This window comes from Lepidochelys kempii, chromosome 14 (assembly GCF_965140285.1).
Source record: "Lepidochelys kempii isolate rLepKem1 chromosome 14, rLepKem1.hap1, whole genome shotgun sequence".
Taxonomy (NCBI): domain Eukaryota; kingdom Metazoa; phylum Chordata; order Testudines; family Cheloniidae; genus Lepidochelys; species Lepidochelys kempii.
Window position 1 is genome coordinate 46,342,222 of NC_136393.1, and position 27,370 is coordinate 46,369,591.

Here is a 27,370-nt window from a genome sequence, read left to right on the forward strand (position 1 = left end):
TGCCTGTGTCCATTTAGACTGTAGGGTTTTCAGGGCAGGGATCGTCTCGTGCTGATATCGGTTGCCGCCGATAGGTGCCTCTGAAATTTGTGCAACAGCAATCCTGGAGGGAGGGGAAACCATCCCAGACATTAAAAACCAGAGGTCCCAGGTGAGGAAAGAGCTGGGGGAGCGGAGATTACTAGTTAATTAAAGCACATAGGTGTCTCTGGGAGAAACTGCCACAAGCAATATTCTAAAATGTACCTGTTTGGCTTCGTTACAGAGCCCGTTAAACAGCTGCTTTTGCAACACTCAGAGGCTCCAGCTGAGATCAGGGCCCCGTAGTGCTGGGCGCTGCCCAGACACACAGCGAGAGACAGCCCCTACCCCAGCTGAGATCAGGGCCCCGTAGTGCTGGGCGCTGCCCAGACACACAGCGAGAGACAGCCCCTACCCCAGCTGAGATCAGGGCCCCGTTGTGCCGGGCGCTGCCCAGACACACAGCGAGAGACAGCCCCTACCCCAGCTGAGATCAGGGCCCCGTAGTTCTGGGCGCTGCCCAGACACACAGCGAGAGACAGCCCCTACCCCAGCTGAGATCAGGGCCCCGTAGTGCTGGGCGCTGCCCAGACACACAGCGAGAGACAGCCCCTACCCCAGCTGAGATCAGGGCCCCGTTGTGCCGGGCGCTGCCCAGACACACAGCGAGAGACAGCCCCTACCCCAGCTGAGATCAGGGCCCCTTAGTGCTGGGCGCTGCCCAGACACACAGCGAGAGACAGCCCCTACCCCAGCTGAGATCAGGGCCCCGTTGTGCCGGGCGTTGCCCAGACACACAGCGAGAGACAGCCCCTACCCCAGCTGAGATCAGGGCCCCGTAGTGCTGGGCGCTGCCCAGACACACAGCGAGAGACAGCCCCTACCCCAGCTGAGATCAGGGCCCCTTAGTGCTGGGCGCTGCCCAGACACACAGCGAGAGACAGCCCCTACCCCAGCTGAGATCAGGGCCCCGTAGTGCTGGGCGCTGCCCAGACACACAGCGAGAGACAGCCCCTACCCCAGCTGAGATCAGGGCCCCGTGGTGCCGGGCGCTGCCCAGATACACAGCGAGAGACAGTCCCTGCCCCAGCTGAGATCAGGGCCCCGTTGTGCCGGGCGTTGCCCAGACACACAGCGAGAGACAGTCCCTACCCCAGCTGAGATCAGGGCCCCGTAGTGCTGGGCGCTGCCCAGACACACAGCGAGAGACAGCCCCTACCCCAGCTGAGATCAGGGCCCCGTAGTGCTGGGCGCTGCCCAGACACACAGCGAGAGACAGTCTAAATACAGACAGGGTTGGGGAGGTGTATTAACCTCATTTTCCATCTGGAAAATTTCTTTTGTTAACGGTTCAAACCCCTTTCCACCCTCCTGCAATGAATAGCTGAGAAAGGTCCCAGGCTGCATGAGCGTCCTCTAGCAAGCGTTCCCCCAGCGCCATGGAGCTGAGATATGACCCTCCTTCTCCTATTTATACGGGAAAAAAACAAGGAGGAAAAACATCCATTCGGGCCTTTAATCTCTGCTCCATGCACCCAGTGCTCTGAACACAGCTCAGGAGACTTGAGAATTAAGAACATAACAACGGCCATACTGGGTGAGACCAAAAGTCCATCTAGCCCAGGATCCTGTCTTCCCACAGTGGCCAGTGCCAGGTGCCCCAGAGGGAATGAACAGACCACGTAATCCTCAAGTGATCCATCCCCTGTCACCCATTCCCAGCTTCTGGCAAACAGAGGCTAGGGCCACCATCCCTACCCATCCTGGCTAGTAGCCATTGATGGACCCATCCTCCATGAATGTATCTAGTTCTTTTTTGAACCCTGTTATAGTCTTGTCCTTCACAACATCCCCTGGCAAGGAGTTCCACAGGTTGACTGTGTGAAGAAATACTTTCTTGTGTTTGTTTTAAGCTTGCTGCCTATTAATTTAATTGGGTGACCCCTAGTTTTTGTGTTAGGAGATGGAGTAAATAATGAGAAGGAGTAAATATTCTCTCCTGGGTTGGACTAGTGAGGGCTGGGAGCCAGGACTCCTAGCTTCTGTGCCCAGCTCTGGGAGGGAATGGGGTCAAGTGGTTAGAGCGGGAGGGGACTGGGAGACAGGACTCCTGGGTTCTGTGCCCAGCTCTGGGAGGGAGTGGTGTCAAGTGGTTAGAGCAGGAAGGGACTGGGAGACAGGACTCCTGGGTTCTGTCTCCAGCTCTGGGAGGCGAGTGGGTTAGAGCAGTGGGGGTTGAGAGATAGGACTCCTGGGTTCTAGCCCCAGCTCTGGGAGGGGCACAGGGTACTTCTCCCTGCTCTGTGCCTCAGTTTCCCCTTCTGGAGCATGGGAACAATCCTGTTTATCCACTCTGTGTGTGTGTGTGTGTGTTTGAGAAGCAGTTTCTCCTGCTCCGTTGACAGTTTCAGGGGAAAGAGACAAAGCCCTGTGTGTGTGCGTGGGGGTGGGGGGGGGAGTTGCTCCATCCTGCTTGCGTCTGGGCCAGGGCCAAAGCCCTTGGGAGCTGAAGGTCAATAGCTGGGAGCTGTGTGTTTAGGGCAGAGGAGGCAGATAAGCTGGTGTCCCAGCCTTGGGGAGGCTGGACTAGGGTATGGGGGAAGGAGCTGGCATCCACGGGCGAGGATCCCAGCTGAGTGTCACAGTGGGATTAGAGTTGTGGGGGGAATGGGACACATCATCTGACGTTGCATCTCTTCAGCTGCCCCCTGCCCGACTCTTCTCAATTTCTCCATCACCTACCGTGTAAAGGCGACGGGACAGATCCCCCACGGGAGTCACTTGCCCCGGATCCACTGACCTTGGACTCATAGACTTTAAGGTCAGAAGGCACGGGCGGCATGTGAACCCCCATTTTGGGGAGGCCAGGCCCTGGCCCTGCCCCCTTCCGCCTGAGGCCCCAGCCGCTCTGACCCCCGGGCTACCGGCCGGCCTGAGCACTGGCCCAACTTCCAGGACGCAGGCCCAAGCGTGGAGCATGGGCGGGGCCACAGCCCGGGTCCTGATCCTCTAGTCTGACCTCCTGCCTGTCGCAGGCCACAGAACCTTGCCAACCCACTCCTGTGATAGACCTGAACCTTTGACTCAGTTCCTGGCATCCTCAAATCGTGACTGACAGGCTTCAAGTGGCAGAGAATCCACCACTGACACAGGTTTAAACCTGTGAGTGCCCCCCCGGCCCCCCCAGGCTGCAGAGGGAGGCTGCAATGTACACAAGGTGGCAAATTGGCCCTGGATTTCTAGCATCAGCCTCTGGCTAGTGGGCATCGGATCTGTTAGGAGCTTGGCTCTCCGTAGGTTGCTAGATGGGTGCACTGGTCTGATCTAGGGAGGCGGGATACCAGGCTAGATGGGCCTATGGGTCTGACCCAGGATGGTGATGGGGGAGGATATCAGGGTGGTGTGAGAGGGTGGGGGTGGATGTGCCCCTGGTTCTGATCTGGGGCAAAAAGGAGGTGGGGGAATACGGGGCTAGATGGGCCTATGGGTCTGATCCAGGGTGGCAGGGAGGAGGGGTGATACCAGATTGACGGGCCCGTTGATCTAGGGTGGCATGGGGCCAGGATGCTGGGCTGGATGGGCCCATGGATCTGACCAGGGGGATCCAAAACCCATGTATTTCCCACCTTGTCATCTAGGGGGAGGGGATCGAACAGCTGATCTGGCCCCAAAACCTGGTGCAAATTGATCATCGACCTCCATCAGAACCAAACTCAGCAGAGGGCACATGGCCCCCGCCCGAGACGCCACAGCCCCCGGGTAGAGCATCCCATGGAAGACGTGGTTCACTGCAGTGAAGACCTGAGCCAGACCGAAGTGCTGAGGAAGAAGAATGAGCTGGAGGAGAAGGGGCTGATGATGGAGGGGCTGGCTGCCTGCTTCAGCCGGGCCATGGAGCTGCTGAAGAGCCACCAGCCTGTCTGGATGTGGCTGGGTCAGGACAGCAGGCTCGTCTTGCAGAGCGACGGGTGCTGGGTGGAGTTCAGGGTCGGAAACGCCCAGTTGATCCTGCTGGTGTGGTACGACCCCCACAAGAAGGAGGTTCAGGTCTCCCAGCCCTAAGAGGGGAGGGGATCAGTCCACCTATCAGGCCACTAGCCTCTTTGTGTGAATAAAGGCCCTTGGACCGCTTGAATCTGCCCATTGCTTCTTGCTGATGTTTTTGTAGGGCTCCCTGCAGCACAGTGCCCCCTGGTGGCATTGGGGTCAGCACTGACTGCAAGGGGAGAGCGCCCCCTACTGAGCCCCAGCAGCACAGCGCCCCCTGGTGCCATTGGGGTCAGCACTGACTGCAAGGGGAGAGCGCCCCCTACTGAGCCCCTGCAGCACAGCGCCCCCTGATGCCATTGGGGTCAGCACCGACTGCAAGGGGAGAGCGCCCCCTACTGAGCCCCAGCAGCACAGCGCCCCCTGGTGCCATTGGGGTCAGCACTGACTGCAAGGGGAGAGCGCTCCCTACTGAGTCCCTGCAGCACAGCGCCCCCTGGTGCTACTGGGGTCAGCACCGACTGCAAGGGGAGAGCGCCCCCTACTGAGTCCCTGCAGCACAGTGCCCCCTGGTGCTACTGGGGTCAGCACTGACTGCAAGGGGAGAGCGCCCCCTACTGAGCCCCAGCAGCACAGCACCCCCTGGTGCCATTGGGGTCAGCACCGACTGCAAGGGGAGAGCGCCCCCTACTGAGTCCCAGCAGCACAGCGCCCCCTGGTGCCATTGGGGTCAGCACTGACTGCAAGGGGAGAGCGCCCCCTACTGAGTCCCAGCAGCACAGCGCCCCCTGGTGCCATTGGGGTCAGCACCGACTGCAAGGGGAGAGCGCCCCCTACTGAGTCCCAGCAGCACAGCGCCCCCTGGTGCCATTGGGGTCAGCACCGACTGCAAGGGGAGAGCGCCCCCTACTGAGCCCCAGCAGCACAGCACCCCCTGGTGCCATTGGGGTCAGCACTGACTGCAAGGGGAGAGCGCCCCCTACTGAGTCCCAGCAGCACAGCGCCCCCTGGTGCCATTGGGGTCAGCACCGACTGCAAGGGGAGAGCGCCCCTTACTGAGTCCCAGCAGCACAGCGCCCCCTGGTGCCATTGGGGTCAGCACCGACTGCAAGGGGAGAGCGCCCCCTACTGAGTCCCAGCAGCACAGCGCCCCCTGGTGCCATTGGGGTCAGCACCGACTGCAAGGGGAGAGCGCCCCCTACTGAGTCCCTGCAGCACAGCGCCCCCTGGTGCCATTGGGGTCAGTGGTGTCCTGGAGGGGATAGCACCCAAGATCTCTCCCATCCCCTTGCCAGGGGCAAGAACATTCCAAATTCCCTCCCTCAGTCTCAGTACATCCCATCCACCAGCGCTACCCTCAGCAAAGCCAGGAATAGCTGGGGGCGGGCCAGGCCGACCAAGGGCACAGGGTGGGACTGGTGGCTCACCTGGGAGTGGCGGGGGGGCGGAGAGCATTAGTGGCAGAGGGGAGGTGGGTGGCAAGTATGAATCAGCCACAGTGTGTGTGAGAGGGCAGGAGCATGAGCCTTAAGGGCAATATCTTGCAGCAAGGAGTACTACAGGTTAACAGCATCTGCATTGCACAGAAGCGTGTGAACTCCCAGGATTGGGGTGGGGGAGGATGGGGATCTCTGACTCAGGTCCCAGGGATAGAGCCCACACCTTCACAACTGCCACCCCTGCATATATATATAAAGCACTCCAATCCAGAGCCCTTACACACACACACACACACAAACAGCTCTTCTATCATACACACACACACACACACACGCTGTCCCCCCTGTTCAGGGGCAGCTAATCAACCGCACACACCAGGGTTCTGTCTCCAGACTAAACATAAGAACATAAGAACGGCCACACTGGGTCAGACCAAAGGACCATCCAGCCCAGTGTCCTGTCTTCCTACAGTGGCCAACGCCAGGTGCCCCAGAGGGAATGAACAGAACAGGGAATCATCAAGTGATCCATCCCCTGAATATGCTTTAATGCACTCAGGGTGGAGGAGTTGCAGAGGGAGGGTCAATCCATGGATTCCCAGGGGGTTTATTAGCAGGATCCTCGTTAATGAATCGGCAGGCGCCAACAGGAACTGGATGCTCTTGTCTGCAGGGAGGGTTCCCCCCATCAGGGGATTGTAAGTGCTCAGCTCTTCATTCACAGCCCCCTGGGCTGGGCACGTCCTGACTCTGCTCCTGTGAGACACACAGCGAGTGGGGTTAACAGCAGTGGGGATGAGCTCAGACTATGCAGGGTTTGGTCTATTTGCAAACGGGAGGGGAGACCTGCAGGGGAAACCAGGCGCTGCGTGGGCTCGGTGTGGGACGCTCACCCCCAGCAGTCAGTGCTAATCCCCGTGCTGAGCCCCAAAGAGCGGCATGGGGGGCTCAGCAGGGGGCTGTCCCGGCACGGTCAGGGCTCCCCCCCAGTGCTATATTCTAGCAGTAGGGGATGCTGTGCTGGTGGAGTTCCCATGTCTCCCAGCACCTGTGAACCCCGGTGCCCAACGAGCAAGGTTCTCTTCTGCCTCCCAGAAGAGGCCCCCTGGCACACAGGATTCCTAGTAACTATTGGATTCTTCTTCGCTCCCTGTGCTACACAGTTACACAGCGGCCGCGCCCCTCCCCAGAGCCAGCTGTGTTTCTTTCTGTCATTGCCTCTTTTCTCTTCCATGCCATTACGGGCCACCTGCCCAGAGCCCCCACTGTCATTGGATCCATCCCTTCACCCCCACTTACCCTGCTGGGAATCCCTCTCTGAGCTCAAGCCCCCTCCGCTGGAATGGGGGCACACTGGGTTGGGCTGATACAGGAAACACGGGTGTCATTGCCCTCCTGGAGGGGTCAAGCAAGTGAAGATGAGTCAGAACCTGTGGCTTCCCACAGCAGATGGGTTCTGGAGTTCCCAGGGGATGCGAGAACTACCCCAGGCAGGAGAATGGACCATCTCGAGGAGCCCAGAACATCCCCTGGAAATGGGAATGTATTCCAGGGTACTAGTGGCACCCTCTATGGGATGCCAGCTCCAATCCAACCCCAGGGGTGGGGGGATTTGCCTGGCTCAGAGGGAGGGGGACATGGGGCCTTTCCCCTCTGGGGTTGCTGTCTCTCACCCCACTGATGCTCACCTGCGGGGCTCAGCTTCTTTACAAGTAGTGATGCCAAGATGCTGCAGCATTGGGTGAGGGCCATCTTCTCAACCTCAAATGACTCTAGTCCAATGCAGAAGAAGTTCTGTTTTATGGGGTCATAGAGGGGCCACTGCTCTCTCTTGAAGGGGATCCTAGGGAGAAATTCAACAGAGCACACAGAGTTAGTACCCGGGCTTAACAGAGACAGGAACGGGCTCTGGCCAGAGTCTGTCTCCTGGAGGCAGGGGTCATTAGGAGCCAATTTGCAAAGTTTGGCCCCTTTCTAAAATGGCTGCCATTCCCTATTGTTCCCAATGAGAGTGAAGCCAGAGGCTGCCCTCAGTTAAGATGGCTGCTTCCACTTGTTCTCCTTATATGGGGTGACACTACAGGTTGCCCTTAATAAAGATGGTGGCTATCTCCCATTGATCTTGATGACATTGAAGCCACAGGCTGACATGAGTCATGATGGCTGCCATTGGCCTACAGCCCTTTCTAAAGGGAGACTGCCTCTAGGAAAGATGGCCACTGTTTCCAATGGGACTGAAGCCAGGCTTCCCTCAGGGAATATGGGCTGACAGACATAGGAAGAAGCAGTGTGGCAGTCTGAACAATATGGATGAGGGCGACAGAGAGGACACTGCAGTGTTAGTGATCATGGGAGTGCAGATAGGAGGGTCTAAACTGGAAGGCAGTCTGAAGCCACCATTTGCCCTCACTTAAGATGGCCCCTCTCACTTGTCCTTCCAAACAGGATGATGTCACATGCTGCCCTAACTAAAAATGGCTACCATCTCCCACTGCGCTCAATGAAATTGTTGCCACAAGCTGCCCTGAGTTGGCTGCCATTTTACTACAGCCCTATGCTTACCCAGTTCATTCCATTTACCCTTTTTATAAATTGGTACAACATTTACTATCGTCCAGTCTTGTGGAACTTTCCCGCTGCTCCAAGATGTACTGAAAATCAACATAGACAGGCCAGCAAGCTCCTCAGCCAGCTCTTTTAAAACACTTGGGTGTAAATTATCTGGCCCTGCTGATTTAGAAATGTCTAAGTTTAATAGCCTCTGTTTAACATCCTCCCAAGACTTTAGTGGAATAGAAAGAGTGTTATCATCCCCATGCAATGAGACTATATCATCTGTTTTTTTCCCCAAATACAGAACAGAATTATTTATTGAACACGTCTACCTTTTCTGCATTACTATTGATAATTCTGCCGTTTCCACCTAATAATAAATGAACCAATCCCATTATCAGGATTCTTTTTATTCCTAATATATTCAAACAACTCCTTATTGTCCCCAACTCTGCTGACCATAAATTTCTCCATGTGTCTCTTTGCTTCCTTTATCAGATGTCTACAATTCCTAATGTCTGATTTATATTCATTACTATCAACCGTCCCTTTTTTCTATGTATTGGATATTATTTTTTTAATTTTCCCAACTGCTTTCACTTCCCTAATCTGAGAATCAATGGTCCCAAGCTGGATGGTTAGGACTAGAATGGGGGACGTTGAAGACATTTTGTTGAGGTTTTACTTGCTTATTTTTAGTGCAAGGGAGTATGTCTTCTTATCTATCCCCCGGTGTATGCTTAAAAGTTATGTTGCCACAATTGTCTCAGTCAGAGATGTGAAAAAACCCACACACCTGACTGCCACAGCTGTGCTGACCTAGCCCCTAGGGGAGCTGTAGTTATGTTGATGGAAAGATGCTTTTGTCAATGTCGGTCCCGATTTGTTGGGCAGCTGATGTTCCTCCCCAGCTGGAGCAACCCCGTTTGCTGCTGCAGGTTGTATCGACAGGATGAGCTGACATAGCCATGCCCGTATAGTGTTTGTAGCATAAACATCCCCTGCGTTTGTGCGGCAGGGCTGGGAAAGGGCAGGCAGAGCTTTGAGGTCATTCACTACGAGCTGAAAACCTTGTTTCCTTGAATGAGGACGGGCGTATTCATAGGACCAGCGACATCCTGATGTGGGAAGAAGGGAATTATCGCTAACCTGGAATCAAGGGGCTCAGATATTACCTCCCTGAAGTAAGTTCAGCTCTAGGTCAGGGGCTTCAACCAAAGAGATTATCTATTTTTCAAAGGGACCCCTTCTTTGCCATGGCATTGAGAATATTCCTGCATATTGTGGACACCTGGCCAAAGAGTTAGAGCTGCTCTCACGGTCTGGATCAGGGGCACAAGAGGATTCTGGGGGATTCCCTTACCCGCTCCAGGGGTACACCGCAAAGTACTGCATCACCCTGCAGCTCAGCCCCACCTCGGCCTCCATGGGCGTGTGGCTGGCTCCTCCCACAGATGCCAGGGTCCTGAACAGGTAGGGAAATTCAGAGCCTTGCGGTACCCCCATCCACCCAGGTGTGGACAAACCGCTGCTGTGGTTGGTGAAGTAGTAGGCATACACGGGACTGCCGGTCTCCACCTCTCGCCCAGCCACCTTGGCTACTGGACACACAATGAAGTAGTCACCAAGGATTTGATCCATGGCCCATCGGTACCGTGCTTCACCCTACCCCTTTTCCTCCTGGCTGTACCGCAGTGCCACGGCCCGGACGGCCTCTTCTGGTGCCTCTGGAACTATCATCCTCACCACCTGCAGCAGCTCATCCCAGCTGATGGAGCTGGCATTCTCCACATTGAATCTGGAGCCAGCATAGATTACTATACAGGAGCCTTCGCTGGCGTTGATGCCGGTCAGGATGGGCATAGGCTGGCTCTGCTTAGCCTGCAGGAGTCTTGATGGTGTATCAGGAAGAAAATCCCCATCTCCTGTCGGCACAAAGGGAAACCCCAGCTGCTTCCTGCGGCACAAGATGGCAAACTCGTGTTTGGGGAACTCCCCTGCTGCCTTCCCCTGCAGGCAGCCTACCAGGCCGGTCTCATCTCTATCGGTGCAGCCCAGCAGCTGGCCCAGCCTCTGGCCTCTCTCCTTGGCCTCCTCCAGGGAACTCCAAATCCATGGTGCTGTCGGGGCTCCGCTCTGTGGCACAGCGCGGGTGAAGAGGGGCTGGCTCCTTGGGGAGAGTAGGTGGAAGCCCACTGAGGAACCGCCAGCACACTGGCCAACGAGCATCAAACGAGCTGGGTCCCCACTGAAGGCGGCCGCGTTGTCCCGCAGCGCCAGGCGCTCATCCCACAGGCCGGCGTTCCCTGGGGTGGCTGGGGGCAGAGACAGGAAGCCCAGTGCCCCCAGCCGGTAGTTCATGGAGGCCACGATCACGTTCTTGGTGGCGGCTAAGAAGCGCCCATCGCAAACGTCAAGGGAGGCTACACCAGAGACAAAAGCCATGCCATGGATCCAGACGAGGACGGGGGCTGGCTCACAGGGCTGGGGATGGGGCACCCAAATGTTGAGGAAGAGGCAGTCCTCGGACTGCGGTATCTTGGATTTGCAAATATAGGCACCAGGGTAACCAGTAAGTGGAGGCTGGAGGCAGGCGTCGCCAAAGCTGGTGGCCTCCAAGACGTGGCTCCAGGGCTGGTGGGGTTTTGGCTTCTGGAAGCACAAGGCCCTCATGGGGGGCTCGGCCTAGGGGATGCCCAGTAAGGCCATCACTGTGCTGGAGCCGGCCGGGAGGCGCTTGGCCCAGATGGGGCCACTGGTGGTGAGCACCACAGTGCCGTTGTCATCGGAGCCAAGAGCTGGGGCCCGCCAGGAAGAGGAGGAGCAGGCAGGGGAGCGCAGGGAGGAGTCCCAGCATCGCGGCAGCTGGAAGGGAAACCCTCCCGAGGAAGTTATAGGGAACGGGATCTGGGGTCTTTCCCCTCTAGGGGGCGCTGGCTCCCATCCAGTCCCAGCCACGCAAATCCAGACAGCTGTGGGAGCTCCCCATATCAGTCTTGATCCCCTTTCAAAAATACAGCATCTGGTCAGTCACCCCGTTCTCCCAGTCCCAGATCTGTGTCATCCCTGACTCCCAGGCCTCCTGCTCTAACCCATTAGGCCTCACTCCCCACCCAGAGTTGGGGATAAAACCCAAGAGTCCTGCCTCCCAGCCCCTTGCTCTAACCACTAGACCCCATTCTCCTGTAGTCCTGGCTTGACATCAATAATTGGACATGGGTGAGGCCTCATCTCTTGGGAGACAGGATTAGGGAGGTAAATAAATCAGCAGGCTGGAAGCAGAAAGTCTGTCTGAGCTGAAATAAGGGGGAACCCCCAGGGAGCCATTTACGACGGGCATGATAAAAATGGACAAGAGAAGCCTGGAACGTAAGATGAGGGAAAGAGTAAGTCGTCCAATGACAGTGCATGGACAGTGCATGCTGCAGAGGGATTTGTTCCTGCAAAGTGACGGAGCCAGTCCCAAAATACGGGATGCAATGTGTCGCGAATGCCGAGTAACGTGTAAACGTCTACAAAGGAAGAGGTTTGCTGCGTAGCTTTGGGAGTGGGGTAGGCCCTACGCCCGCCCCCTACACTTGAGTCTGATCCACTGAGCGTAGCTTTGCTGTGTGCCAAATACAGGGACCAGAGCGACCGGACTGGAGTGGAACTGAGTTCTTGGGGAACGGAGTGGAAGAGGTTGTGGGGTGACCACAACGTCCGCTCCCACAATTGGGGATAGAACCCAGCGCCCACCCCTGCTCTAATTGACTAGACCCCACTCCCCTCCCGGAGCTAGGGATAAAACCCGGAAATCCTGTCTCCCAGCCCCCATTGCTCTCACCAATTGACCCCACTCCCCTCCCAGAGCTGGGAATAGAACCCAGGTGTCCTGCCTGAAGTTGCCTTTCACAGCGCCTGCCAGAATTGTATCCCTGAGCCCAGCAGCTGTGACCCCGGGCTCTCCTTGGGCAGATGCTCTCTCGGGGATCCTTGCTGGTTCGGGCCTGTTGGGTGCCAGGAGGAGGCAGGCAATGGGTTCAGTAGTGAGAATTCACTGCACAGCCAGGAGGAAACAACCAAAGGCAGATCAGATGCTCCCTTCCCTTGCTGTCCCTGGCTCTGGGACAGGAGAGGGATCTAGTGGGTTAGAGCAGGGGGGCTGGGGACAAGGACTCTTGGGTTCTATTCCCAGCTTTGGAAGAGGAGTGGGGTCTAGTGGGTTAGAGCGGTGGGGACGGGGACCGGGACTCCTGGGTTCTATGCCCAGCTCTGAGAATGGGATCTGTGGAGAGGGTATCAAGTGAGTAATTACCAAGAGTGATCCCAATTCTAGCTGTTATTCCACTTCCTCCACTCCCTTTCCCCCTCTGTTCAAGTCTATATTTATGTAGCTGGCTCTGGATGGGAACCAGCAACCCAAGGGGGAAAGGCCCCATACCTTTCCCAATAACTCCCTCGCAGGGACGGGGCAGTGTTTCCTTCCAACTGCTGTGATGCTTGGACTCCTTCCCATGCTCCTCTGCTGCTCCTCCTTTCCCTGCCGGGCCCCAGCTCTGGCTCCGATGACGATGGCACCATGGTGCTCACTGCCACTGGCCCTATCCGGGGCAAGCACCTCCCGGTCAGCTCCAGAAGAGTGACAGTCTTCCTGGGCATCCTCTACGCTGAGCCCCCTGTGGGGGCCTTGCGCTTCCAGAAGCTGCTTCCTCACCTACCCTGGAGCCACGTCCTGGAGGCCACCAGCTTCGGCAATGCCTGCCTCCAGCCTCCACTTACTGGTTACCCTGAGGCTGAAACGTTCACACCCAAAACACCGCAGGCCGAAGACTGCCTCTTCCTCAACATCTGGGTATCCCATCCCCGGCCCCACACACCGGTCCCTGTCATTGTTTGGATCCATGGCGGGGGGTTCTTCTCAGGTGCAGCCTCACTAGACCTCGATAATGGGAGCTTCTTAGCTGCCACAACAAAAGTGATTGTGACCTCCATGAACTATCAGCTGGGGGCTCTGGGCTTCCTGTCCCTGCCCCCGGACACCACGGGGAATGCCGGCCTGTGGGACCAGCACTTGGCAATGCACTGACTGAGGGACAATGCAGCCGCCTTTGGCAGGGACCCAGCCCATTTCATATTCGCTGAACAGGATGCTGGGGCTGCGTCAGTCAGCTTCCACCTCCTCTCCCCAGGGAGCTGGCCCCTTTTCACCAGCACCGTGCTGATGAGTGGCACCCCAAACACACCATGGGCTTAGATTTCACTTGAGGAGGCCAAGGAGAGAGGCCAGAGGCTGGGCCGGCAACTGGGCTGCTCCAACGGTAACAGCATGGCCCTGGCGGGCTGCCTGCAGGGGAAGAAAGCAGGGGAATTCCCCAAACACGAGTTCTCCGTCTTGAGCCGCAAGAAGCAGCTGGGATTGCCCTTTGTGACAACACCAGACCGGGATTTCCTCCCTGATACACCACCAAGACTCTTGCAGGCTGAGCACGGCCAGCTGATGCCCATCGTGGCCGGTTTCACCACCAGTGAAGGCTCCGACATACTGCTATTTGCTGCCCCGAGATTCAACTTGGAGAATTCCAGCAACATCGGCTGGGAGGAGCTGCTGTATGTTGTGAGGCTGATAGCGCCTGGGGCACCAGAAGAGGCCGCCCAGGCCATGGCACAGAGATACAGCCAGGAGGGTGAGGAGCAGGGGGAAGGGCAGTACCGATGGGCCATGGATCAAATCTTTGGTGACTACCTCTTTGTGTGCCCGGTAGCAGAGGTGGCTAGGCGAGAGGTAGAGGCCGGCAGTGCTGTCTACACCTACCACTTCGCCCACCGCACTAGCAGCTTGACTATACCTGAGTGGACAGGGGTGCCACCCGGCTCTGAGCTGCCCTACCCATTCAGAACCCCGGCGTCCGTGGTAGGAGCCAACCACACGGAGGCTGAGGTATTGCTGAGCCACAAGGTGATGCAGTATGCTGAGGTGTTTGACAGCGCCGGGTAAGGAAATCCCTCACATTCCTCTTGTCCCCCTGAGTCAGACCATGAGAGCCACTGTAACTCTTTGGCCAGGTGTCCGCAACATCTGGAAAGACCCGGCTCAATGCCATGGCAAAGAAAGGGTCTCTTTGAAAAATAGTTAACCTATTTGGGTGAAGCCCTTGGGGGGAGGGATAGCTCAGTGGTTTGAGCATTGGCCTGCTAAACCCAGGGTTGCGAGTTCAATCTTTGAGGGGGCCATTTAGGGATCTGGGGCAAAAATTGGGGATTGGCCCTGCTTTGAGCAGGGGGTTGGACTAGATGACCTCCTGAGATCCCTTCCAACCTTGATATTCTATGATAAGCCCTGATCTAGAGCTGAAATTACTTCAGGGAGGTAAAATCTGAGCCCTCTAGTTACAGGTTAGGGATAATTCTCTTCTTCCCGCATCAGGATGTCGCTGGTCCTACGAACACACCCATCCTCATTCAAGGAAACAAGGTTTTCAGCTTGTAGTGAATGACCTCAAAGCTCTGCCTGCCCTTTCCCAGCCCTGCCACACAAACGCAGGGGATGTTTATGCTACAAACCCTCTACGGGCATGGCTACGTCAGCTCATCCTGTCGATACAACCTGCGGCAGCAAACGGAGTTGCTCCAGTACTTGGGAAGAATCACCTTCCCAGAAAACAGGAGCTACCCTGGAGCACCTTTCCATCATCATAACTACAGCTCCCCTAGGGGTGAGGTCAGCACAGCTGTGTCAGTCAGGGATGCGTTTTTTTCACATCTCTGCCTGAGGAAACTGTGGTGATGTAACTGTTAAGCACACATTAGAGCATAGATAAAAAAAGACATGCTCCCTTGCATGAAAAATAAACAAGCAAAACCCCAAAAGAAACCTCTTCAACATTCCCCGTTTTGGTTATAGCCACCTAGCTTGGGCCAATTTCTTCCCAGATTAGGGAAGGGAAGGCAGCTGTAAAAAACAAAAACATAATAGACCACACATGGAAGAAAGCACAAATTGACAGTAATGAATATAAATCAGACATTAGGAATTATAGAAAATTGATAAAGGAAGCAAAGAGACACACAGAGAAATCTATGTCCAGCAGAATTTAGGACAATAAGGAGTTCTCTGAATATATTAGGAATAAAAAGAATCCTTACAATAGGATTGGTCCTTTAGAAGGTGGACATGGCAGAATTATTGATAGAAATGCAGAAAAGGCAAAAGCGTTCAATAAATAATTCTGTTCTGTATTTGGGGGGAAACCAGATGATAGAGTCTCATTGTATGGGGATGACAACACCCTCCATTCCACTAGTATCTCTGGAGGCCACCTTTCCTAGGGACAACCTGGCTGCCATGTGCAAGGGCTGTAGGCAAATGGCAGCTGACTCAGGGCAGCTTGTGGCTTCAGTCTCCCTGATCACAGTGAGATTTGTAAGGGCAGCATCCTAGTTGAAAGGACAAGTGAGAGACGCCATCTTAAGTAAGAGCAACACTAGACGCTCCCTTCCAGTTCAGATCCTCCTATCTATGGCCCCACACTCCCTGGCCATGCTCCCCCCCCCCAACACCCTGCATGTTGCTCTGCTCCCCACACTGCCCTGATCGGTCTGTGAGCACAAAGGATGCCCATCTTGGCTGAGGGAAGCCTGGCTTCGGACCCATTACAAACAATGGAAAACAGTGGCCATCTTCCCTAGGGGAAGTCTCATTTTACAAAGGGTCGTAGACCAATTGTAGCCATTATTACTCAGGGCTGCCTGTGGCTTCAATTTCATGGAGAACAACGGAATAAAGTACCCATGTTTATAAAGGGCAACCTGTAGCATCACCCCATATGAAAAGACTGGGAGGCAGCACCCATCTTAACTGAGGGCAGCCTCTGGCATCCCTCTCATTTGCAACAACATGGGATGGCAGCCATTTTGGAAAGAGGCCAAACTTTTCAAGTTGGCTCCTAATCACCCCTGCATCTGGGATGTTAGACACCAGCTGGGGCACGTTCCTGTCCCCACCAAGCCACAGTACTAACCTCAGTGGGGAATGTTCATTTTCCATGCAGGAAACCCATGGTGGGAGAGGGCAGCGGGAAGCAGTGGCCCACCTACGACCCCGCAAAGGAGAACTTTGAGCGCATCAGCCTGAAGCCGCCCAAACCTGAGAAGGCATTACCCGCCTCACGCTGTGAATTCTTGGCATCAATGCTGTCAGAGAAACCAAAGGTCCCAGGTGAGCATCAGTGGGATGAGAGGATGGCAGCCCTAGAGGGGAAAGGCCCCGTCTCTCCCCACCCCTCTCAGCCATCAAGGCCCCCAACACTTGGGCTGGATTGGAGATGGTTCCCCTCCAGAAGCAAAAGATCCCAGCTCACATTCCCTTTTCCATGGAAATTCCATGGAAATTCCATTTCTGGTCTCCTAGAGATGCTCCATTCTCCTGTCTGGGGGAGAACTTGCATATCCTGGGAACTCCAGATCCCATCTGCTGTGGGGCAGCCCCAGGTTTTACCCCATCTTCTCTTGCTCAGCTCCTCTGGGTAGGAAGATGACAACCTTGTTTCCTCTCCATCGGCTCCCCACGTAGCCCCCATTTCAGGGGAGGAGGCATGAGCTCAGACAGAGGGACTCCCGGTAGGGTGGCCGGGGATGAAGAGACGGATCCGAGAACACTGAGGGTAAGTGGCCTGTAATGACACAGAAGAGAACGGTGGCAAAGAAAGAATGACATACAGCTGGCTCTTGGGAGGGATGCAGCCACTGTGTAACTGTGTAAGACAGGGATTGAAGGAGAATCCAATAGTCACTGGGAATCCCGTGTGCCAGGGGGCCGCTTATGGGAGGCAGAACAGAAGCTTCCACGTTGGACCCTGGGGTCACAGATGCTGCGAAACACGGGATCTCTAGCAGAACAGCGTTCCCCACTGCTAGAATATATTACTGGGGGGCACTAAATGTGGGGGGACAGCTCCCTCCTGACTCCCCCCCAAGCCGCTCTTTGCAGAAAAGCACCCCCTAGTGCACAGAGATTAGCACTGACCGTAAGAGATGAGCATCCCATACTGAGCCTTTGCAGCACCTGGTTTCCTCTGCAGATCTCCTCTCCTGTTTACAAGTAGACAAACCCCCACAGAGTCTGAGCTCCTCCCCACTGCTGTTAACCCCACTCATTGTGTGTTCCACAGGAGCAGACCTGCCCAGCCTGGGGGGCCGTGAATGAAGAGCTGAGCAATTACAATCCCCTTATGGGGGGAACCCTCCATGCAGACCAGAGGATCCAGTTCCTGTTAGTGCCTGCCAATTCATTAACGAGGATCCTGCTAATGAACCAGCTGGGAATCCATGGATTGACCCTCCCTCTGCAATTCCTCCACCCCCAGTGCATTAAAGCGTATTCAGTCTGGAGACAGAGCCCGTGTGTGTGAGGTTGATTAGCTCCTCCTGAGTAGGAGAGAGAGAGCGTGTTGGTGCGATGGGAGTTGTGTTGAGATAATGGGGAACAAAGATTACATCGGGGGTAAATGCTGCTCTGGTGTTTGAAGAGGCAAATGACAAAGTGCAGAGATCACACTCTGCACCCAGAGATATGGAACGCCGGAGTCCTGACTCCCAGCCTCTCCGGTCTAACCAACTAGACCCCAATGCCCTCCAAGATCTGCAACAGAACCCAGGCGTCTTGACTTCCAGCTCACATGTCTCTAACCCTTAGACCCCTCTCGTCCTCAGACAGGGGATAACACCCAGGAGTCCTAACTCCCAGCCCCCCTCTGCTCTAACCACTAGATCCCACTCTCCTCCCAGTCCTTGGGAGAGAACCCAGGAATCCTGACCCCCGGCCTCTCTGCTCTAACCCACTAGCCCCAATCCCCTCCTGGATGGTGCTCACTGGACTGTGAGGAAGAACTGTACACACCAAGGAGTCGAAGGAAATTGGTGGTTTATTGATGATATTTGTGGGCCACTATACAATACAAGCCACTGAGACAGATGTTTTCTCAGCCAGCTGGCAGGGTATGGGGAGGAGGCGAAGTGGGTATAGGGATAAGGAGAGTGCCCCAAATGCACACAGCACCCACTCCCCATGACCCCATTCCCTGCACAGATCTCCTCTGAGGGGCAGGGACTCTGTGGTCCAGTCATTCCTCAGCCTCCCTGCTCAGGAGCTGGTGGAGTTTGGGACAGGGGCCCTGACCCACCTGGGGGTTGGGCTGAGCCTCCACAACTCAGTGCACACAGATGGGAATGACAAAATCTGGAACCAGAGCCCTCGAGAGAGAGAGAGAGTAAAGGCCCCATGTCCCTTTCCCCATCCCCTGAACCAGCTGGTTCCCCCTTCCCTGCCCCTCCCCACATCAGATCCAGCCTCCCCTAGAGGGGAAAGGCCCCTGTTCAACCACCTAATCATTGTCCCAGTAGCCGGGGTGGTGTCGCAAACCCCTAGAGCACATGGGCTTGGCACAACTCTTGCAAAACACCCATCCCCTGGAAGGGCAAGCCCGCCAGATCCTGACTTCCAGCATGCCCTATGGCTCAGTTCTCTCAGTTCAACTCAGACCTCAGTTGAAGAAGCATTGAACCATCATTTCTCCCATCGTTAACTGCTGTATCTATTATTATTTCTCCTGCTCTGACAGGGTGAGTGGCACTTTGCACGCGGGCTGGACTGGGCCGTGCTGGGTTTACAATCTGGATAGGCAAGGAAGGAAGTGGGGTTGGGCTTGGGGCTGGCTCAGACCTAAAATCTGGGGTCTGAAGCCAGCTATGGCTGTGAGGAGAGCTAAGGGGCGGGCTGACGAGGAGTAGGTTTAAGGGTTACAGGCTTAAGAGTTAGAGTCAGGTAGTCAGATTTGGGGAGCCAGGTTATAATTAGGGTGTTAGGGTTGGGCAATGGAGCTCAGGGGTTGCAGGTCCCGTTGGCTGTTAGGGGTAAGTATTAATACATGTGTGAGTGGCAGTGTAGACATTGACCCAGGGAGCCAGGACCGGGCTTCGTGGACAATAAACCTGGCTGAGCGCCTTCGCCACTGGACTGAGCCTGTGGTCTTCGTTTGCGAGTAACATCGAGCTCTGCTGAATGAACATGCTGCAGTATCTTCGAAGGACATTGCAGCTCCCGGGACAGAAGCACCGAGTGGCCTCAACAGGGTTACTAATGACGATCCCACCTACGGCACTTAGCCATGCTGGGTAGGGCTCTCGAGGCCTGCTGAACCGGCGATCTGCACAGAGCTGCACAGGGCACGGAAAGAACACGCACACACAAGTCGACTGATTACCCAACGTGTGAGTTGTTTGGATCAACAGAAGAACGAACAGGACGAGGATGCATTAATTAGCCCCAGGGGAAAAATTCACCTAATCTCTATTCACTCCTGACACACAAGCCCCTGGCTATCCCCTCACTGCCCTGGGCTTCCCCTCTCCCCACAGCTCCACCGACGCTCCTCAATCCCAATCTGATCCCCCTGCTATCACGGCTCTGGGCTCCATCCCTCTCCCCCAGCTCTGCCGATCACCATCAGTCTCCTCCTGCAAACCCTGCCCCATCCAAGCCCTCACTTCTCCCCACTCCCCACAGATCCTGAGCCACAGCCTCTTGATTTCCCAGCTGTGGGCTTCCCCCCTCCACAGCTCTGCCAGTTCTCCGCAATCCCACCCAGCAGAAACTCCCCTGCTCTCTTGCTGCCCCAGATATCTATGCTAAATCTCCTTAGCGATATTAGGCTTGGAAAGATTACAATACATCGGTACACTTCATAATACATCGATTTCACTGCGCACACACAATCTGATGGAAAAATATTTCCATTGATAATCAATGAAATGTACAGATACTCAAAATAAGGAAAATCCCGCTTGAAAATGTATTGAAGTTCAACTTACTTTATATCTTTTGAGAGGGGGGGGTTGACAATTGATGTTTTACAGTGCATGAAACTTTAACTTATTGGCTCTCACCTGCCATTAAATAATTGTCTGACCTGCCCCCAGAATTTCCCAAAAGCTGAAATTAATAAAAATTGAAAAAAAATCCTTTAAAACGAACTTTGATATTATCCATCAAAATTATAAAGAAATAAACGTTGACTTCTGCCACGCCAAAGTAATATGCAGTCAGCATTCTGCCATGACTCACCCAACTTGGGTCAACAGTGACCAACTTGTGACTAGTGGTGGCAACTAGAAGAAACAAAACCCCTATTGCCAAATGAGGTTAAGAAGCAGCCCAGCACCTTCAGGCAATTTCAGACCTACTCCCACCCTCCCAGGAGGAACAAAGATGCCCAGAGCTGTCATTAATGATCCTGACTCAATCACATGATGTCAGAACCAGGATCTCACCTGGAGCGGCTCTCCCAAGCTAAGAGGGCTGCAGCAAGGGCAGGATTTGAAAGGGAGACCTCGGAAAATCTGCAGATGCTACAGGGAGCTGGGCAGCGGTGCTGTCCCCAGACAGATTTCAGAGGGGTAGCTTTCAGATGTGTATCAGCAAAAACAACAAGGAGTCCTAGTGGCATCTTAGAGACTAACCAATGTATTTGGGCATAAGCTTTCGTGGGCTATAACCCACTTTATCAATGCATGGAGTGAAAATACAGTAGGCAGGTATAAATATACAGCACCTGAAAAGATAGGAGTTGCCTTAGCAAGCGCGGGGTCAGTACCAACGAGGCCAATTCAATCAAGTTGACAAGAAGGCGTCTGGCATTTGGATGTGCCCTACCACAGGGACGCATTCACTCACTAGGGTCCTCTCCCCTCACAATCTGTGCTGACCTCCATACCCCAGCGTGGCATTAGGGGAATCAATGCAGCAGGGAGGGGTGTGGGGACTCACTAGGGGGCGCCCTCCCCTTGGAGTCAGTGCAGACCCAAATGCCCCGGACTGGTGCTGGGCTACAGCAAGTGCTCACCTGCTCATTAGCCATAAGCCCCGCTTGTCACTGAACATCCCCAGGCACTATCCTTCCAGGGTGGGGAATGCGCCTGGGTCCCCTGGCTAAACACCCCCTTTACTTCTTCCATTTTGCCCCCTACCCAAAAATCAACACTGTGCTTTCTTTGGACACAGGATCCCCAGTTCATTTCCTGTTACCCAGCTGCCCCTCCACAGAGGTGGCTGCAATTCAGGGATCACGGCCCTTCAGGCCCTAGACCTCTCACCCTGTGAACCCAACTGGATCTCTGTTCCCAAAGCCCTTGACTCCTCCCCTGCAGCTCCACCCAGTCGGCCCCAATCCTCCTTCCCCCGTGTGTGCACAGCCCAATGAGAACATGGATTTGAGGATAAATAAGTCCCCGTGGCTGCTCCCTGACTGTTAATCTTGCTATCTGAGGCATCCACCCAGCTCCCATTCCTGCTGAGACGCAAGACACGACTGTGAGTGTGCCAAGGAGAAGGGCAGGTGAGTCTGTGCTACCCGGGGCCCCACTGGCTCAAAGATAGGGACAGAGGGGTCCAGGGAGTGAATGAAGTGGAAGAACAGCAGGAATTGGGATCAGTCTAGGCAGTTACCCACCTAATACCCTTTCTACAGACCCCATTCTCAGAACTGGGGAGAGAACCCAAAGAGTCCTGCCTCCCAGCACCCCCTGCTCTCACTCACTGGTCCCCACTGCCTTCCCAGAGCATAAGAACATAAGAATGGCCCTACTGGGTCAGACCAAAGGTCCATCTAGCCCAGGATCCTGTCTTTGCACAGTGGCCAATGCCAGGTACCCCACAGGGAATGAACAGAACAGGGAATCATCAAGTGATCCATCCCCTGTCGCCCATTCCCAGCTTCTGGCAAACAGAGGCTAGGGACACCATCCCTGATCATCCTGGCTAACAGCCATCGATGGACCAATCCTCCATGAATTTATCTAGTTCTTTTCTGAACCTTGTTACGGTCTTGCCCTTCACAACATCCTCCGGCAAGGAGTTCCACAGGGTGACTGTGCGCTGTGTGAAGAAATACTTCCTTTTATTCATTTTAAACCTGCTGCCTATTAATTTCATTGGGGGACCCCTAGTTCTTGTGATATGAGAAGCAGTACACAACACTTCCTTATCTACTTTCTCTACACCAGTCATGATTTTACAGACCTCAATCATATCTCCCCTTAGCCATCTTTTTTCCAAGCTGAAAAGTCCCAGTCTTATTCATCTCTCCTCATACGGAAGCCGTTCCATACCCTGAATCATTTTTCTTGCCCTTCTCTGAACCTTTTCCAATTCCAGTATCGCTTTTTTGAGATGGGGCGACCTCATATGCACACAGTGTTCAAGATGTGGGCATACCATGGATTTATATGAAGGCAACATGATATTTTCTGTCCTATTTCTGCCCGGTAGCAGGACTCTTGACTCCGGTCCCACAGTGGTATAACCCACCATACCCCATTCCCTATCCAGAACCAGTGATAGAACCCAGGAGCTCTGGCTCCCAGAGCCCGACACTCTAGCCCACTAGACCCCACTCCCTTCCCAAAGCTGAGGATAAAACCCAGGAGCCCTCAATCCCAGCCTCCCTCCCATCTCTAACCACTAGATCCCACTCCCCTCCCAGAATGAGAGTCAGGATTGATGCAGAGCAGGGAACACAGCAGGGAGCCAGAGCATGGGTGGAACCGACAAGGGGGTTCTATTTGCTAAAGGGGATCCATGCTGACATAGGGAGCATCCTCCTGCTGTCTGGATTTAGGTGGCTGGGATTGGATGGGACCCAGCACCCCGTAGAGGGGACAGACCATGTATCCAGTTCCCTATAACTCCCTCTGCGGGGGTTTCCCTTCCAGCTGCCGCGATGCTGGGACTCCTCCCCACTTTCCCCTGCCTGCTCCTCCTCTCCCTGCTGGGCTCCAGCTCTGGTTCCGATGACGATGGCACCGTGGTGCTCACCACCAGCGGCCCCATCCGGGGCAAGCGCCTCCAGGTCGGCTCCAGCACAGTGACGGCATTCCTGGGCATCCCCTACGCCGAGCCCCCCGTGGGGGCCTTGCGTTTCCAGAAGCCAATTCCCCACCAGCCCTGGAGCCACGTCCTGGAAGCCTCTAGCTTTGGCAATATGTGCCACCAGCCTCTGCTCACTGGTTACCCTCAGACTGAAACACAGACATTCAAAGTGCCACAGTCTGAGGACTGCCTCTTCCTCAATGTCTGGGTGCCCCATCCCCGTCCCTCTCCGCCAGCCGCCATCGTCACCTGGATCCACGGTGGTGGGTTCTTCACAGGGGCAGCCTCACTCGACATCTATGATGGGCGCTTCTTAGCCGCCACTGAGAATCTGATCGTGGCTTCCATGAACTACCGGCTGGGGGCGCTGGGCTTCCTGTCCCTGCCCCCGGCCGCCCCGGGGAACGCCGGCCTATGGGACCAGCGACTGGCGATGCGCTGGCTGCGGGACAACGCGGCTGCCTTCGGTGGGGACCCGGCCCATTTCTTACTCTTCGGCCACGATGCTGGGGCTCAATCAGTCGGCTTCCACCTCCTCTCCCCGGGGAGCCGGCCCCTCTTCACCAGGGCCGCACTGCAGAGCGGAGCCCCGAACGAACCATGCGCTTGGATTTCACTTGAAGAGGCCAAGGCGAGAGGCCAGAGGCTGGGCCAGCTGCTGGGCTGCTCCGATGGTAACAACACGGCCCTGGTGGCCTGCCTGCAGGGGAAGGAACCCGGGGAGTTCCCCAAACACCAGTTCTCCATCTTGAACCGCAAGAAGCAGCTGGGGCTCCCCTTTGTGCCGACACCAGATGGAGATTTCCTCCCTGATACACCACCAAGACTCCTGCAGGGCAGGCACGGCCAGCCAATACCCATCGGGCTTGGTTTCGTCACCAACGAAGGATCCTACATATTATACTTTGCTGCCCCCGGCTTTAACCTGGAGAACGCCAGCTCCATCGGCTGGGAGGAGCTGCTGCAGGTGGTGAGGCTGATAGTGCCAGGGGTGCCAGACAAGGCCATCCAAGCCATGGCACGGTGGTACATCCAGGAAGGGAAGAAGCAGGGAGAGGCACAGTACCGATGGGCCATGGAACAAATCGCTGGTGACTATGTAGTTGTGTGCCCGGTACTGGAGATGGCAAGGCAACAGGCAGAGGCTGGAAATCCTGTGTACACCTACCACTTCGCCCACCGCAGCAGTGGCTTGTCTATACCTGAATGGATGGGGGTGCCACACGGCTCTGAGATCCCCTACGTGTTCGGGACCCTGGCATCCGTGGTAGGATCCAACCACACAGAGGCTGAGGTAGCGCTGAGCCGCAGAGTGATGCAGTACCTTGCGGTGTACGCCTGGAGCGGGTAAGGCAATCCCCCACAATCCTCTTCTCCCCCTGATCCAGAAGACTGGGAGAAAGCTAATGCCATGCCAATTTATAAGAAGGTTTAATGGGATCACCTGGGTAATTATAGGGTCTTGATAAATTGGAAAAGGTCCAGAGAAGAGCCACGAGAATGTCTAAGGGATTAGAAACCTTGCCTTATAGCGATAGACTCAAGGATCTCAATCTATGTAGTCTAACTAGGAGAAGGTTAAGGGGCCTGTCATAAATATAAAGGGAAGGGTAACAACCTTCCTGTATGCAGTACTATAAAATCCCTCCTGGCCAGAGGCACAAAATCCTTTTCCCTGCAAAGGGTTAAGAAGCTCAGGTAACCTGGCTGGAAGCAAGCAATCCAACTCCATCAGAATCAGAATCAGTAAGTACAAGCAAGGGAATGCATTAGCTTATTTTTGTTTTGGCTTGTGATTTTCTCTGTTCTGAGAGGAAAGTGTATTTCTGGTTTTCTTTTTGTAACCTAAAAGTTTGGCCCAGAAGGAAATCCTCTGTGTTTTTGAATCTTTTGTTACCCTGTAAAATTATTTTCCATCCTGATTTTACAGAGGTGATTTTTACCTTCTTTTTTTTTAAATAAAATCCTTCTTTTAAGAACCTGACTGATTTCTCTATTGTCCTAAGACCCACGGCTTTGGGTCTGTGATCACTTTGTAACCAATTGGTCAGGATATTATTCTCAAGCCTCCCCAGGAAAGGGGGTGTAAGGCTTGGGGGGGATATTTTGGGGGAATAGGAACTCCAAGTGGTCCTTTCCCTAATTCTTTGTTAAATAACTTGGTGGTGGCAGCTTACCCTGATAGGGCGGCATCCTCGTTGAAAGGACAAGTGAGAGATGCCATTTTAAGTAAGAGCAAAACTAGACACTCCCTTCCAGTTCAGATCCTCCTATCTATGCCCCCACATTCCCTGGCCATGTCCCCCCGCACCCCGTATGTTGCTCTGCTCCCCACACTACTCTGACCTGTCTGTGAGCACAAAGGATGTCCATCTTTGCTGAGGGAAGGCTGGTTTCAGACCCATTGCAAACAATGGAAAACAGTGGCCATCTTCCCTAGAGGAAGTCTCATTTTACAATGGCAGCCATTATTACTCAGGGCCGCCTGTGGCTTCAATTTCATGGAGAACAACGAAATAAAGTGGCCAAGTTTATAAAGGGCAACCTGTAGCATCACCCCATATGAAAAGACTGGGAGGCAGCACCCATCTTAACTGAGGGCAGCCTCTGGCTCCACTCTCATTTGCAGCAACATGGGATGGCAGCCATTTTGGAAAGAGGCCAAACCCCTTCATCTGGGATGTTAGACACCAGCTGGGGCACATTCCTGTCCCCACCAAGCCACAATACTAACCTAAGTGAGGCATGTTCATTTTCCATGCAGGAAACCCATGGTGGGAGAGGATAGCGGGAAGCAGTGGCCCACCTACGACCCCGCAAAGGAGAACTTTGAGCGCATCAGCCTGAAGCCGCCCAAACCTGAGAGGGCATTACCCGCCTCACGCTGTGAATTCTTGGCATCATTGCTGTCAGAGAAACCAAAGGTCCCAGGTGAGCATCAGCGGGATGAGAGGATGGCAGCCCTAGAGGGGAAAGGCCCCGTCTCTCCCCACCCCTCTCAGCCATCCAGGCCCCCAACCCTTGGGCTGGATTGGAGATGGCTCCCCTCCAGCAGCAAAAGATCCCAGCTCACATTCCCTTTTCCATGGGATCTTCTGGTCTCCTAGATTCTCCTGTCTGGGGGAGAACTTGCATATCCTGGGAACTCCAGATCCCATCTGCTGTGGGGCAGCCCCAGGCTCTACCCCATCTTCTCTTCCTCAGCCCCTCTGGGTAGGAAGATGACAACCTTGTTTCCTCTCCATCGGCTCCCCACGTAGCCCCCATTTCAGGGGAGGAGGCATGAGCTCAGACAGAGGGATTCCCGGTAGGGTGGCTGGGGATGAAGCGATGGATCTGAGGACACTGCGGGCTGAGGGTAAGTGGCCTGTAATGACACAGAAGAGAAAGGTGGCAAAGAAAGAATGACATAGAGCTGGCTCTCAGGAGGGATGCAGCCACTGTGTAACTGTGTAAGGCAGGGATTGAAGGAGAATCCAATAGTCACTGGGAATCCCGTGTGCCAGGGGGCCGCTTATGGGAGGCAGAACAGAAGCTTCCACGTTGGACCCTGGGGTCACAGATGCTGCGAAACACGGGATCTCTAGCAGAACAGCGTTCCCCACTGCTAGAATATATTACTGGGGGGCACTAAATGTGGGGGGACAGCTCCCTCCTGACTCCCCCCCAAGCCGCTCTTTGCAGAAAAGCACCCCCTAGTGCACGGAGATTAGCACTGACCGTAAGAGATGAGCATCCCATACTGAGCCTTTGCAGCACCTGGTTTCCTCTGCAGATCTCCTCTCCTGTTTACAAGTAGACAAACCCCCGCAGAGTCTGAGCTCCTCCCCACTGCTGTTAACCCCACTCATTGTGTGTTCCACAGGAGCAGACCTGCCCAGCCTGGGGGGCCGTGAATGAAGAGCTGAGCAATTACAATCCCCTTATGGGGGGAACCCTCCATGCAGACCAGAGGATCCAGTTCCTGTTAGTGCCTGCCAATTCATTAACGAGGATCCTGCTAATGAACCAGCTGGGAATCCATGGATTGACCCTCCCTCTGCAATTCCTCCACCCCCAGTGCATTAAAGCATATTCAGTCTGGAGACCAAGCCCTGGTGTGTGAGGTTGATTAGCTCCTCCTGAGTAGGAGAGAGAGAGAGAGTGTTGGTGCGATGGGAGTTGTGTTGAGATAATGGGGAACAAAGATTACATCGGGGGTAAATGCTGCTCTGGTGTTTGAAGAGGCAAATGACAAAGTGCAGAGATCACACTCTGCACCCAGAGATATGGAACGCCGGAGTCCTGACTCCCAGCCTCTCCGGTCTAACCAACTAGACCCCAATGCCCTCCAAGGTCTGCGATAGAACCCAGGCGTCTTGACTTCCAGCTCACATGTCTCTAACCCTTAGACCCCCTCTCGTCCTCAGACATGGGATAACACCCAGGAGTCCTAACTCCCAGCCCCCCTCTGCTCTAACCACTAGAT

The 27,370-nt window shown here is 54.8% G+C and overlaps 1 protein-coding gene and 2 pseudogenes across 1 annotated transcript; 2 read left to right on the top strand and 1 right to left on the bottom strand.

Moving 5' to 3' along the window:
- Positions 1-6,165: 6,165 nt before the first annotated feature.
- LOC140897527 (acetylcholinesterase pseudogene) lies at positions 6,166-10,857 on the bottom strand (annotated as a pseudogene).
- A 1,621-nt stretch (positions 10,858-12,478) lies between these two features.
- Positions 12,479-17,366, top strand: LOC140897901 (acetylcholinesterase-like; annotated as a pseudogene).
- A 5,387-nt stretch (positions 17,367-22,753) lies between these two features.
- On the top strand, positions 22,754-26,802 carry LOC140897529 (acetylcholinesterase). Its single transcript, XM_073310246.2, has 3 exons — positions 22,754-24,249; positions 25,667-25,833; positions 26,768-26,802. The coding sequence occupies exons 1-3, from the start codon at positions 22,754-22,756 to the stop codon at positions 26,800-26,802; spliced, it is 1,698 nt and encodes a 565-aa protein (XP_073166347.2).
- The last annotated feature ends 568 nt before the right edge of the window (positions 26,803-27,370 follow it).